Here is a 15,424-nt window from a genome sequence, read left to right as displayed (position 1 = left end):
ATTAACCTTTTTTAAAAATAATCAGTGCTGAAAAATCAGTGGATAACAATTATGCATACCAACCAGTTTCATCATAGAATAACCAAGTGCCGCACTTCTTATTTCTTTTGGAATCACTAGAATAAATGCTAATCAACAGCAGGATTTTAAAATGTTTCTTGGATAATGCTTTTGGATGTAATGTCCAGAATGCTTTCTCTTTTAGATCCTCTTTGAAGATGCTTTTGATGTGGCCACTAGTTTCCTTGATAGAAATGAAGCGCAAGAAATATCCAGTCAAAGGTAATGGTTTTAATTAGATAAATTGCTACACTATTATATAAGGCATAAGGCAGTTCCACAAGTTTCCTTTGGTGGCGCTGGGGTGAGAGTGCACTATTGCAGACCGATTCTGCCTATTGCCAGGGGTTCAATCCTGACTAGCTCAAGGTTGACTCAGCCTTCCATCCTTCGGAGGTCGGACCCAGATTGTTCCGAGCAATATGAGGGCTCTGTAAACCACTTAGGGAGGGCTGTAAAGCACTGTGAAGTGGTATATAAGTCTAAATTCTATTGCTACTGGTTTTGCTATTTCCTGTTTAACCATACCCTCTTTGTCCCTCAGTTCTCTTTTTGCTGTGAAGTTCATTAATCCTCCATCTCCAACAACCATTTTTATTTCCTTTAATGGACAAATTGCTTGACCAGTTGCCGACATCCCCCAAACAGTGGTGGGTTCCTACCAGTTCAGTCTGGTATGGGTGCTCAGGTAGTGGCCCGCTGATGTCGCAATTTTGGCATGACGGCTCCGGGTGCTGTATGTGCACAGCATCATATTTTTTTGTAATTTTCGGTGGTTTTTTGTCTCTCTGAGCATGCGCGGGAGTAAAATCGTCCCTTTGAGCATGCGTGAAAGTGAAATTGCGCAAGGGGACACGCACCCAAAACGTCACAATGCGCACTGATAGGAAAAGGTAAAAGGAACCCACCCCTGCCCCCAAAGGTGTTGGAGTATCAGAGCTTGATTAGCTGATCCCTCAGGGAGGTTATACATTTGATTATTCTTGAAAAGAGACAAAAAACACAAATTACGGAGCCAGCATCATGTTGATTACAGCTTTTTTCTGCCACCAGTAGTGAACTCTGCCATGGCAGACTAAGGGGGCAGTGATGCAGAACTGCTCAGGTAGCACCACAAAGGAACTCTTCGAGAGCAGCCCAATTTTAGGAGTCACAGTTTTCCATTAGTAAATCACAGCGGCGGATTGGGTCCCACAGAGTTGGCCTTCTCCAGGTCCTGTCAACCAGACAATGTCATCTGGCAGGGCCTAGGGGAAGAGCCTTCTCTATGGTGGCCCCGGTCCTCTGGAATCAACTCCGTCCAGAGATTCAAACTTCACCCACCCTCCTCACCTTCCGCAAGAGCCTTACGACGTATCTATAGTAATAGATTCGCCTGGTGCACCAGTTGCGGCCCTATCTGGACCGGGACTCACTGCTCATAGTCACTCATGCCCTCATCACCTCGTGGTTCGACTACTGTAATGCTCTCTACATGGGGCTACCTTTGAAAAGTGTTCGGAAACTTCAGATTGTGCAGAATATAGCTGCGAGAGCAATCATGGGCTCCCCAAGGTATGCCCATGTTACACCAACACTCCGCAGTCTGCATTGGTTGCCTCGGACCAGAATATCTCCGGGACTGCCTTCTGCCGCACAAATCCCAGCGACCGGTTAGGTCCCACAGAGTTGGCCTTCTCCGGGTCCTGTCGACTAAACAATATCGTTTGGCGGGACCCAGGAGAAAGCCTTCTCTGTGGTGGCCCCGACCCTCTGGAACCAGCTCCCCCTGGATATCAGAACTGCCCCCACCCTCCTTGCCTTTCATAAAGTTCTTAAGACCCATCTCTGCCGTCAGGCATGGGGGAATTGAGACATCTCCCCCGGGCCTATACAGTTTATACATGGTATATTTGTGTGTATGCTTGCTTTTAATAATGGGGTTTTTAGTGTTTTTTAAATTATTAGATTTGTTCTTACATTGTCTTTGTTATTGTTGTGAGCCAGCTCGAGTCTACGGAAAGGGGCGGCATACAAATAAAATAAAATAAAACAAACAAACAAACAAATATTCATTCATTCATTCATTCATTCATTTATTTGACTTGTAAGCCGCCCCTCTACGAAGACTCAGAGCGGCTCATCTATGTCGCCAGGCATGGGGTAACTAGTGTATCCCCGCGTCTGACCATTGAAAGTTATGTGTGGCTATGATTGTGTAGTATCAATTGTTTTTAAGGTAATGGATTTTACTTACAGTTTTTAATTATTAGATTTGTATCTGTATTGTTGCATTGTTGTTGTGAGCCGCCCCGAGTCTTCCGAGAGGGGCAGCATACAAGTCTAATAAATTATTATTAATTAATTAATTATTGGTACTGGCACAGTAATGAAAGCAAAGCTTGTGTGAATTTCTTTTCAGTCAAACCTGTAACCATACAGTCCTTTATATGCATTTTCTTAAAGTAAAGGCTGGCTTTCTCTTCCGCACAATTGATAGGGGACCTCAGTATAGATTATTTTGTTTGCAGCTCAGCGTTCACAGTCTGTGCTTCAGATAGTCAAGAGGATAACCATCGTCTCTACTTGCAAATCATCAGCTTCTTGAAAAACCTGTTTTTTGCTAGCACACAACCATCAGAGGTAGGATTTTGCAATGTGCTTGAAACAAGCTTTGTTAGGACCATTCCTTATGTGGTACAGGAAGTACAAGCTGTGTCACAAAGACATTGAAGCAGTTGGGAAAAGTTGAAATTGACTAATGCACAGTGATGATAAATCACTTTAAATCTACTTTCAGAGTCCCATAGTTATGTCATTTCTCAGCTACTCATGTGGTAACAATTTTCAACTGAAACTGCCCTTGAGTTAGGATTAGGTTTGGTAATTACATGTATGTGGCTATGCAGTTTTCTTGGCAATAGTAATGAATTGATTTACTATCACTTTCTGGGATTTCACCACCACCACCACCATTTTAGTCTACAACCTTGAAATCTCCTGATGATCTCTCACCCTAGTACTTACTATCATCAAACGCGTTTACCTTCCGAATCTAAAGAACATCAGCCAAGTTCTGCCACCATTTACAGCAACATTTATTTTTTCTCAATCATTCCTTGAGTTGTAAATTTAGACCCTTCTTAAAACTCTGGAGAACTGTAGCATAATTAAACTGAGCATTTGAGAGGAAATGGGGTTTCCTGATGCCCCATAAGTGGCATTAAAAGTTGAAATTTACTTGTAGTTGTTGAATATCACGTCACATAAGTATTTCATTGATAAAATACTAAATCCCTGGACCTTTTAAGGCAAGACTGACTAACACCCAGCCACGGGTCATATAATTCACATGCTGGCCATGCCCAGTTTAGGGAAGAGGGGGTAAAGTCCTGATAATGTGACATGATGCTGCTGGGATGACTTGAGTTTGGCACCCCTGCTTTAAGGCACACTGTTCATAGAAAAAACCACAAGAAATGAAGGAAAGCTAAATTGAAGTAAATAGAGTAAATGAAGGTATTTAATCCTGGATCTAGAAAGCTTAGAACTATGACGCCTTAAACATGATCTAAGTATTGCCCACAAGATCATATGCTGCAATGTCCTGCCTGTCAACGACTACTTCAGCTTCAACCACAACAACACAAGAGCACGCAACAGATTCAAGCTTAAAATTAACCTCTCCAAAATTGATTGTAAAAAATACGACTTTAGTAATCCAGTTGTCGAAGCGTGGAACTCATTACCGGACTCCGTAGTGTCATACCCTAACCCCCAACATTTTACCCATAGACTATCCATAGACTATCCACGGTTGACCTCTTCAGATTCCTAAGAGGTCAGTAAGGGGTGTGCATAAGCGCACTAGTGTGCCTTCCGTCCCTATTGTCTCTCCTGTATCTCATGCTGTCCTATTGTCCCTCCTGTATCTCATATCTCTTCTCTTCTATCCCTATATCTATTCTTCTGTGCTCTCATTGATATATTTTATTCTTATATTTTCTCCTGTATTCTCTCCTTGATATATTTCACTTCAAGTATATATCCACTATAACCTTCAATGAGTATTATTATGTATTGGACAAAATAAATAAATAAAATAAATAAATAAAGGGGGAAAGTAGAAGTACAGTGGTGTGGTTTGCAGCAATTGGCACTTGATGCCTAGATATGGGGCCATTTGATTAGGTCTTATGGGCCTCACCTGGGACTCCTAAGATGACATTATTTAAGGAGGGAATCCTGCATGTTTGCATTTATTCAAGGGTATGGAATAGATAGATGTTTTTGGGGAACAGACATCCCACAAACGACCCAATCCGTATATCCTAAAAAGGCTCCATAGGAGATAATCAGGCACACTGAACTGCAACCAAAAACCTATTGGAAACCACAGGTAGAAATATCACAGAGCCACAAAAAAATTATATCTACCCATGGTACTCCATTCTGTATCATTTATGACTGCTGGGTGGTCAAAGGCAGCTTCACGTAGAGCAGCAATGAGTAATTATTAGCAATAGAGAGTGCAAGAAAAGACAGTAAACACAACTTTATTTATTAAAAAAACAAATGTTACAGCAATATTATGGGTATTTCATTTCTTGTCTCTTTCACTAAAAAAAATAATTAAGCAAGTGAATTTAGTTCAAATAGGTTTTCTCAATAGTAATTAGTTAATAGTTAACCAGGACCAACACCTGTTTTCTCTCTTTTAAATGTAATTTATTATCATATGCAAATACATTGCTTTTCATCTGTCTCAGTCTGATTGCTATCAAATGCTACCAAATTTCTACCTTCTCGTAAGAATTATGTAAGTAGATTTCAAAACAAGGTGGATCACAAAATCACAGTCTGTTTTGATCTGTTTGATGAAGTACTGTTTTGATAGTAGATATTTTGTTTGTGCCCTCTAGTTTCAGGATCAAGCACTTCCTCTTCCTTTAATGAGGTGGAAGAAAAATAACACAGCAAGGGATGGCCTTCACACTTCTAGATTTTTTTTACAGCCTTTCTAGATTCTTGATGCAAAACTTTTGACATGCATTTAGTTAATGTTGAAACAAGGAATCTAAACATCTCATTTCACTGGTATATTCTCTGTAAGACAATTCTGTTAGACAATATGTTTCAAGATTGGAAACATATTGGGTAAATGTAATGGTTAATCTTATTTTATTATTTCTTACCATCTGGAACATTCAGAAAATGATTTAGAGCATAATTTTTGGATAATGAAAAAAAGGTAACTGTCATGAAGAGTCACAGATTTATAAAATCAGAAATGGCAGGAAAAGTATTAAAGCAGGTATGTTAACTTCCAAAGTGAAATTGACCTAGCTTTTCATTTAAAAAAATATGAATTCCTTTATCCAACATATTAATGTGCAATTAGTGTTAAGTATAGGTAATGATTTTCATGAAGGCTGGCCGTAGCATTTGTTAGGCATGTATTTTAGAACCCAGTTGCAGCCCCTTGTTTTGTACAAACACACATAACTGGAGTGGGGAGAGCAAATCCATTCATAAATGTTCTGCCGGCCGGCGTGTCTCAACCGCCCGTAATTACAGGGTAATTAGTCCAGGAAGACACACACCACACGATAAAAGGAAAACCCAAAGGTTGTTATAAACAGAAAAACAGAAACAGCTCCCTTTTTAAATGTCAAAGGGATTTTCTGGTACACACAAGGCACAGGTTAAATGCAGTCCAATTGCTCACCCAATAACTGGGAATTTGAGTCCAAGTCTAAAGTCCAGAGAGTCCACACACACAATCCCGAAGAGCAAAAACCACGACCTTGACGAAACAATGAATCAGATAAACTGCCATGAGACTAAAACACCAGGCTGCACTTTTATCTGTAGCACTAATTACAGCAGCCCCATTCAACCACAGATGGCCTCATTTTCTCTTGTAATAATCCTTCAGTTGTTGTCTCCTATACATCACTCTACACATGCATGGATGTGTCATTAATTCTTGTTCAGAATCCAGGGATGATACAGATGACTGATCTCCTCCTGGGTTGTCTGCCAAACTCCCCTCTTCCCTATCACTCACGCTTCCTTGGTCAGAGGAGACTTCATCAGCAGATTCTACTGGGAGCAAAACAGGCCTGCGGCATGTGGATGTCTCCCTCACATCCACATTCCTTGGGGCAGGAGCTGGGCCAGAGCTAATCACAACACATAAATATGTTGGAAATTAACTTACTACATTAATTAAGTCAGTATCAGCTCATATTGAACACTGAACATAAAGGAAGATCTTCTCCAGGATAATATGTCTCTAGATTGGTCCTTTAAACCATCACTTCTCTAGGAAATTAATGTAGAAAGTTTGAAAAAAGAGAGAAATAGAACAAGATTTGTGTTATCTGTTGGATTTATGAACTTCCAAAGGTATTGGCGAATAAGTACTAGATTGAATGGATATTTAGGGCACTTCCACATCATTGCTTATTTTATGCTATGTTGAGTTTGACTTTGGATTGACTGGTCTCACAATATTGTTTGAGGAAATTGATATTTTTGTTGTCTGTGTTTCTTTTCATCTCTAGGAGACTATAACTTTGTGGTAATCTGTTTTAATAATGGGAAATGTGCCCATGGGTTTAAGGCAAGACAGCCATTAATCTTCTTTGTATCATCCCAAAGTTCGACTTGAGCGAAGTGTATAAAATCATGCATGGGATAGAATACTAGGATGAGGGGGTACTCCCTAAAGCTCATAGGTAAGAAAGTGAGGACAAATAAAGGAAAATATTTCTTCACCCAGAGGGTCGTTGGTTTATGGAATTGCAGAAGAGGTTGTGACAGCTGTCAGCCTTGATAGCTTCAAGGCAGGATTAGACAGATTCATGGATGCCAAGTGTATCGGTGGTTACTGAAATGGATGTCCAGGTGTCGCCTCTATGTTGGTTGAGGCAGGCAGGATTCCCTTGAGTACCATTTGTTGGGGGTAAAGGGAAAGAGAGGGATTTGCCTTCTCTTTCTGCTCAAGATCCCCATGGACAATTGGTGGGCCACTGTGTGACACAGAATGCTGGACTCGATGGGCTTTGACCTGATTCAGCATGGCTCTTCTTGTGTTCTTATGTTCTTAACTTATTCTTAGACTTTTTCTCTAGTTGTATATTCTGTTTGGAATGAATCTCTTCTTTGTTCCAATTTAAGTTGTAGAAACATACAACCGTTCTCATAACTATTGGGCAAAGTGACTGATTTCAAATTTGCCAACATGCTATTTCCTTCAGAACACTTTCCTGATTCATAGGAGTTTTTAAATGGCAGCAGGTTATCTGGAAAGGTGGTAGGGGAGGATTGTAAGGCATTTCTGTGTTTATTCTTCCCCATCAAATTTATCTGTGCCTAGCTACCCATCACAACAGCATCTCTAATTCAGCTTGTCAAACTAACAAATACTGAAAAATGATGGGCAGTGGGCACTAGCAACTTAGTTTCTTTTGGGGGCAGCAAAGGTGTGGGCATTTGTATTGCTCCATGACTAATAAAAATGTTCTTTAACGTCTCTTTTGGGAATTCTCTTTGTGTTCTTAGCGTTTCAAGATTGAAAGATTTGAAGTTACTTGTGCTTAGTTTCAAGCTGATTTATGAAGAATGTCAATGTGGGTGTTGTAAATACGCTCGTACTGTAAGCCTGCAAGTTAAAATAATGCCCGCAATGGTTGAAGTGGAATAAATGATGGATATCAATATAATTTTATGTAATCTGCTTGTAAAAGAATGTGAGACTATGTTGAGCAATTTTATGGTGGCGTCCCACAAACTGCTATATCCTGATATGCTGGTATTGCAGCTCCTCAATTTCCAGTTAGTTTCTAGTGAATAACATCTGCATTGTGGAAAAACAATAAAATAATCCTTCCAGATCCTAGTATGGAAACATGAATTTAAAGAGGAGGAGAATACGTAGCACCCAAGGAACTGGAATTGCTTAGGGTAATTATTTTTTTTAAATCAAGTAATAAATCCCCAGTGCAGGGAACTCCAGCCAGTGACCTACAGGTGCTTCCCATTCTAATTCCTACTATCTCTATCCCAATGCAGCTTATGTGTAGGTTGTCATACAACCTAGATTATCTTACCTTATCCAAAATTAATCACATGTTTTTCTTGATATTGGTGAAATGTAGATGTTTCTCTTGTTTAAAATAGAATATTGAATCAAAATCCATTCAGTATTTTGATTGAGAGGAGCTAATATATCATACTTTATTTTACACACATAGTTTGCAACTTACCGTACTTTACTCTTCATCTGTTCCCTCTGAATTTGACAGTGTTGTAGTGATAAACTACAGTAAGCTTGATGGATAGCAATATATGGGTGTTTATGTATGTTTCACCACAAATCCCATAAGCCCAGTAAGCATGTGTGATTATATTAATTAGCCTTTAGTATCTTTTCTTTTAAAATATTTTTAGAATGCTAATATATGAGTTTCCCATTAACTGCGTTCTAGAAATTTGAACACTGCACTTAATAAAAAAAACAAAAAACCCCAGAAATTACATCCGATACTAAGAGCCATATTCAAAAGAAAGTGCCTAAGAGAATCAGTTTCTGACCTGAGAAATCAAAACTTCTGCTACAGGGAGAAGTTGGTTTTTCAAACTAAACAAAAAGCTTGTCTATTTAGTAACTTCTTTCTGTAATTTTCACCTTTTTAAAAAATGCACTTTTTGGATTAGAGCCACTCTCTTAATGGAAGGTACAGAGTTAAACTGGGATGTTGTGTTTCAAAATAGTATTTGGATGACTTTTTCATCACATTATTATTTTGCAATGTTTTTTTCTACATCTTGATTTAAATTTAATAGATTTGACTTGCTGTATTTTTGAGCCAGCCCTCCTGGTAAGGAAACCAGCTTGAAGGGACAGCATTCACATCCATAAATCAGCAGAGTCTGATTAGCATCTGTCACAATGCCATGCTGCATTTATGTAAAACCACATGTAAGCTCAGTATATTAAGAATCTGGATGTCAAAAAATTGTTCCTTGGGTCATTTAAACCTGCTATGCGATGTTTATTCATTAACTCTATTACCCAAAATAGCTCCTTAAAGAACCGTAATTATCCTTCTCCCCACCTTTATTTTTGGCAGGAAGAAATTCTCCCGTTAGACTACGAGAGTGTGATGTTGCGATGCACGGAGACATTTGATGATGATTTGTAACTGAACATGTTTGCATTAAAGTGCAGAAATATAGCTGCTGTTTAACATTTCCCCACGTTCCTTAAAAAAGGAAAAAGAAGCATTACCACGGGAGGCGTTAACTACAATTTCTCATCATACATCATGTTACAAACTGTTCTGTTTATGTTGGCTTTGCAGTTTCACAGCAGTTACTTCACATGTATCAAAGTTTAACATTCATAAAGTTCTTTTTTAAATATGTGTCTTCAGTGTGTGTTCTGTCGGGCTCTCTGGTAGACTCCTCCCGAAAATTCACAGGTACAAATTTCAGACACACACACGTTTGAAAATTCAAAACAATATTCTTTATAATGAAAATTCACTTAAACCAAGCCCTCTTTTGGTATAGCAAAGATCACTGGTCTCCAAACAAACTGGTAATTTGTACAAGTCCCTTATCAGTTCTGTGATACTTGGCTTGCAGCTGTGAGGCAATTCACAGTCCTTCTTCTTCCACAAAGTGAAACACACTTTGCTCTGGTTTAGTTTCAAAGCGGGGGAAAATCAGCACACAAAAGGTCAAAGTCAGCAAAGCAGGCACAACGATCAGATAATCCTCCACAATGGCCAAACCCACAGGCTGCTATTTATAGCAGCCTCACTAATTACCACAGCCTCACCCAACCACAGGTGGCCTCATTTTCTTTGATAATAATCTCTCAGTTGTTGTTGCCTATGCATCGCTCTCCACATGCGTGGCTGTACCATTAACTCTTGTTCTGAATCCAAGGAGGAGCTAGATAATTGATCTCCTTCTGAGCTGTCTGCCACACTCTCCTCCTCCCTGTCACTCATGTCTTCTTGGTCAGAGGAGCCTTCATCAGCAGATTCCACCAGGGGCAAAACAGGCCTGCAGCATGTGGATGTCTCCCCCACATCCACAGTCCTTGGAGCAGGAGCTGGGCCAGAGCTAACCACAACAGTGTGAATCCCTCCTTAATGCACCATTGGAGGCTCTGTGTATGTGTGTATGTTTGTTTGTGTGTGTTTTGATTTTTGTGTTCTTCCACCTGCTTCCAATGTGTCTCAGTGCCCATTTTGGGGGTTTTAGCTACAGTCATTATCGGTGCAGTTCTCTGTCTGGTTTATTGTATGGTCATCTGAAACATGTGCTCAGACGTTATTTTGAAGGGAATCCTGTTTGTTTTATTCTTTTTTTAAAATGTCCTATTTTAAGGAGCCTGAAGCTACTGTTACAATGAAGTTAGGCAGGTGGCAAGAAAGTTTGCACTCTTTTTCCCTTTTGGTGTGTCTTATTAAGTAAATAGATTCCTTGAGTTGAGCAAATAACAGCTTAGGAAGGACAACAACAAAATGGACTGTTAAATTGGCCATGTCCACCCAGTCACATGACCACCCAGCCACGCCCATTCAGTCACATGACCACCTAGCCATGGCCACCCAGCTGATCCGGCTCTCCAATAGTCTGAGGGACCGTGAATCAGCCCCATGTTTTAAAAGTTTGAAGATTCCTGCTATAGTTAAAGTTAAAAACTGAGGACAAAGTACATGTGATACCAATTGTTTCATCTATGAAAACAGCTTTCTCTCAATTAGATATGTTAGAACACATTCCCAGAATTCACACCAAGCAAGGCCTCAGATTAGTGAAAGTCCCTTTAAAATTTAGATGCTCTTCATTTGTGGCATCATCTCAAGGAAAATTCACAATAAAACCAGTGTAGGGCCAGGGTGATGTAGTATTTTATGCACTGCTCTTCCATGCAACTCATCCCTTTAGTTAATTCAGAGTAACGATACTCAAAGCGTAAAACCAGTATTAAATCTGAAATGAACATTGAAGAGTATACATACAGGTGGTATGAAAAAAAGGAGATACAACATAGAAATAAAAATAGAGTATTTTATTTGGCCACATGCAATTAGACACACCATATAACAGATACCTGAAATGGGCAGAAATGACCTGATTTGGCCTTCCATAAGGCCCTATGGTTAATCAGATCAAAATCCCTTCTTTTTCAGAATTTTAGAAAATATTGAACCCTAAATGTGATATGATGCAATCAATCACAAACAAGTCATCAGTGCAAATCCTTTCGATATCAGAACCTAGAAAATACCCGTCAGCATGAAGTAGGGCTTATTAGTAAATCAAAATGGCTTAGCCCCCAAGAGAATAATCAAAAGCCTTTCCTCATGCTATTCCTCATGATGTTTTTCTTTGGGTACAGTTTCAAATAAGGCACAACATTATGCAAACGTATATTTATCTGGATAAAATACAGTTTATCCACTCATGATTGGTCACTTAGCAAATGTTTGACGTTACAAGGGACACCCTCCACCAAAGGTACATATGAACCAGATTCAAAATTTTGATGGCCACCCCAGCCCCCACAATCACATGGATGTAGTATATTTTTCGGAGTGTAAGACACACCTTCCCCCCCCCCCCACCAAAGTGGCTGAAAATTTGGGTGCATCTTATACTTCAAATGTAGCTTTTTCTAAGTTTTTTTAGTCCTAACGAGGTGCTAATGTGATCTTCCATGCTTTGCTAGCTAAACAACCCTCCCTTTGCCTGCTTCTTTCATTGCTGCTCCCTCAGACAACCAGCTGAGCTTTTTTTCAGCCCTAACTAGCAGTGAAGCAATCTTCCCTGCTTTGGTAGCAAGCAATCGTCTGCCTTTTTTTCAGCCCTAACAAGATGCTAACAAATGAAGCGATCTTCTCTGCCTTGCTAGCTAAGCAATCTTTCCTGTGCCTGCTTTTCTCATCGATTCTCTCTCTAAAGAGAGAGAGAAGTGTTTTTTGAACTTTTTTATCCCCAACCAGAGAATAAAAAGCAAGCAGGTGGGCTCAAAATCAGCAAACTAATGTGCTGAAGCTGACCAGACTAAAGACTAACCAGAAGAATACCTGGTAGGCAGATTATTTTTTCCCTATTTTCCTCCCCCAAAAAGAAGGAGCATCTTCTACTCTGAAAAATATGGCATTTTGGGTTCCTGGCAACTGACCCTGATTTAGGACAGTTTGCAACAGCCTCTCATGAAGTGACAATTTACATTTTTGCTGGAAACAAAAGTTTACTATCTTGCAGCGTTTTTATAAACTTAACCATTCTGTTGATTAAAAAGAATAGGGGGACGTCAAGAATTCAAAGCATGCAAATGTAGGTTTTGATCAACTGCATCCAATCCGTTCAGCTGAGATAAAGTTTGAGGCTGTATTTATTGAAACCTCAGCCTGATGCTTTGGATTAATTTATTTATCTTCCCAAGAATTATGATCAGATTTTCTGAGCAGCAGTTTTCCATCATGGAAAAGAAAATTCTTTCACATGACCCACACCCAGGGGTGGGCTACTGACCGGAAGTGGGGACGGACCCAGTGGGCTAGCGAAAATGGAGCTCCACCCCAGAGCACCCAATTTGCACTGAAAGATGTTGAAAGAAAATTCAGGGTGTCCTGCATAAGCTACACCCACAGTGTGGTAGTAAAGATTTTGGTAGCCCCTCACTGCCCACACCTGTACTTTCCACTCCCTAAATAAATGATTTCCTGAAATGCTATAAAGAAATTGAAATTCAGGATTCTTCCAGTCAGGGGCGGCTGATAGGTGGAAGAGGAAATCAGAGAACTGTTTTCTGGACATTAGTCTTGAGCCACCCACAACCCAAGGACCATGAAACCCACAAAAAGGAAGACAGTTTTTCAGAAGCTTAGGGAACAGGAGTGGTGGTGGTGGTGTCTTCCCCCTTCTGGTGCAGATTTAAACCTTAGTGTTCATATCGTTATCAGAGCTCTTCTGTTCCTTTGCACGTTGGGTAGCTGTCTGCTTAGGGCACATTGGGAGATATTTAAACCAGTGAGCAACACAGAACCTGGAACCTATTCCAAAAGGAAGATCATAGATGTGCAGGTTATTCACAGTGCCATCAGAGTCTTCATTATAATCTTTTTTCCAAGCGAGGAGTCCTCGTTCTTCTTGGCTTCCTGCAAAATGGAAGTAAGATGATGAATATCAAGGCCCCTCAATTAAGTTGTATTGTGGTTATTTGCTGTTACTGGTAAATACTAGTACAGTGATACCTCGTCTTACAAACGCCTCGTCATACAAACTTTTCGAGATACAAACCCGGGGTTTAAGATTTTTTTGCCTCTTCTTACAAACTATTTTCACCTTACAAACCCACCGCCGCCTCTGGGATGCCCCGCCTCCAGACTTCCGTTGCCAGCGAAGCACCCGTTTTTGTGCTGCTGGGATTCCCCTGAGGCTCCCCTCTATGGGAAACCCCACCTCCAGACTTCCGTGTTTTTGTGATGCTGCAGGGGAATCCCAGCAGCACAAAAACAGGTGCTTTGCTGGCAACGGAAGTCCGGAGGTGGGGTTTCCCATGGAGGGGAGCCTCAGGGGAATCCCAGCAGCGCAAAAATGGGCCCTTCAGCTGGCAAAAGGGGTGAATTTTGGGCTTGCACGGATTAATCACTTTTCCATTGATTCCTATGGAAAACATTGTTTCGTCTTACAAACTTTTCACTTAAGAACCTCGTCCCAGAACCAATTAAGTTTGTAAGACAAGGTATCACTGTACTAGTATCAGGAATACTAGTATCAGAATGTGTGATTTTGGAAATGCCCACACAAAAGGTCAGGGGAAGTAGACAGAAAATTTGACCATCTACCCATCCCAATTCTTGGCAGAAGGAATTTTCCTTGTACTCTTTCTCCTTAGTCCAATAGTTTCTGCTCCCCACTATTCAACTAATTTAGAATACACACAGTATTGCTTTGAGGAAAGAAATAACTTGCATTACTTTTCTCCAACATGATAGATTATCTGGCACTCCTTCAACTAGCTGACCAGATAGGAAGGGAGCTTCTATGCAAAAGTATCTGATTAGGAGGCTTCAGGTTCCGGTATGGTGGGGTGGGGGGTGGGAGAAAACTTGCAACACAACAGTGGTTTGCTTCCAATTCAGGCCAGTTCAGCAAACCAGTAGCAGCAGTGGCGGGATGCTCCACCCACCCACCCAGGACGCTCCACCCACCCACCACAAACAGGTAGCAACGGGTTTTAGAACCCACTACTGGTACAACATCTAACAGTCACAAAACAACTTGTCCTTCAGGGGTTGAGAATATCACAATAAACATTCCCCATAATGTACTTGATCAGTGATAACAAGATTGTAAGTGACAGAAATATGTTTCTCATATTTTCTTTCCAAAATATGTAACGTGAGAAATGCACAAGTCCACAAGACCAGTTCTAAATAGAAATATCTATGGTCCCATTCAACAATGCAAACTCCTGCTTTATTCAGGCGACACCACCAAGAACTCTAAGTGATTTTATGAGGATCGCCTAGAAAGTAATGCACCACATTTTTTTCTCGGCCTACGAATGTGAAACTTTCCCAGCGACGGGAAAGGTGGGTTTTCGAGGACTTTGGTGTTTTTGCAATGCTGCAATTTCGATGAGGCTCCCCTCGCTGGGAAACCCCACCTCCGGACTTCTGTTGCAGGCGAAGCGCCCATTTTTGCGCTGCTGAGATTCTCCTGCAGCATTCCAAAAACACGGAAGCCCGGAAGTGGGGTTTCCCATGGAGGGGAGCCTCAGGTGAATCCCAGCAGCGCAAAAATGGGCACTTCGGCTGGCAAAAGGGGTGAATTTTGGGCTTGCACGCATTCATCGCTTTTCCATTAATTCCTATGGAAAACATTGTTTCATCTTACAAACTTTTCACCTTGTGAACCAATTAAGTTCGTAAGACAAGGTATCACTGTATAGCCTTTACTTCTGCTGCTGCACCATAACCATAAATGCTATCATAAATTCAAGGAAGATGAACTATGATCAATAATTACCTGGAATAGTGTTATCAAAAAAAAAGCCCAGGAATCCACCAACAAACATGCCTGTAGTTAGCAGCACCTGGATCACTTGGTCTAGCTGTAGACTTCCTAGAAAGAGAATCCAGTGATTATCATAACAAATCACAATCTCCCAATACTTTTCCCAAGGGAAGAAAGGCAAGTCATTTGACATGTTCTTTTTTCTTTTAATAATCAGGCCAAGGCATTTATTTTACACTAAACATATTTGTAGCCCATATGTAATGTTCATTTTGTTTCTGTCTTCTACACCAGTGTTTTTCAACCAGTGTGCCGTGGCACACTATTG

The 15,424-nt window shown here is 40.5% G+C and overlaps 2 protein-coding genes across 10 annotated transcripts in view; one reads left to right on the top strand and one right to left on the bottom strand.

Annotated features, from left to right (window-relative positions):
- Window positions 1–9,469, top strand: part of STRA8 (stimulated by retinoic acid 8) — a 42,026-nt gene extending 32,557 nt beyond the window's left edge. For 8 of the 9 annotated variants that reach the window (XM_070755945.1, XM_070755950.1, XM_070755946.1 and 5 more), the window contains exons 7-9: window positions 206–282; window positions 2,571–2,682; window positions 9,180–9,469. In XM_070755945.1, coding sequence (XP_070612046.1) covers window positions 206–282; window positions 2,571–2,682; window positions 9,180–9,251 — 261 coding nt within the window. In that variant the 3' untranslated portion in view covers window positions 9,252–9,469. The remainder of the gene's footprint in view (window positions 1–205; window positions 283–2,570; window positions 2,683–9,179) is intronic. The other variant, XM_070755953.1, reaches the window with a different exon arrangement.
- Window positions 9,470–11,116: 1,647 nt separating this feature from the next.
- The window catches only part of LOC139169004 (solute carrier family 23 member 1-like), a 57,117-nt gene continuing 52,809 nt past the window's right edge, over window positions 11,117–15,424 (bottom strand). The window contains exons 12-13 of the mRNA XM_070754790.1: window positions 15,109–15,204; window positions 11,117–13,232 (exon numbers count right to left, since the gene is read on the bottom strand). Of these exons, the coding sequence (XP_070610891.1) occupies window positions 13,009–13,232; window positions 15,109–15,204 (320 nt within the window). The 3' untranslated portion in view covers window positions 11,117–13,008. The remainder of the gene's footprint in view (window positions 13,233–15,108; window positions 15,205–15,424) is intronic.

The sequence above is a fragment of the Erythrolamprus reginae genome, chromosome 6 (genome assembly GCF_031021105.1).
Source record: "Erythrolamprus reginae isolate rEryReg1 chromosome 6, rEryReg1.hap1, whole genome shotgun sequence".
Taxonomy (NCBI): Eukaryota; Metazoa; Chordata; class Lepidosauria; order Squamata; family Dipsadidae; genus Erythrolamprus; species Erythrolamprus reginae.
The sequence above is the reverse complement of the archived record's forward strand: the minus strand, read 5'-3'. Positions and strand labels throughout refer to the sequence as shown.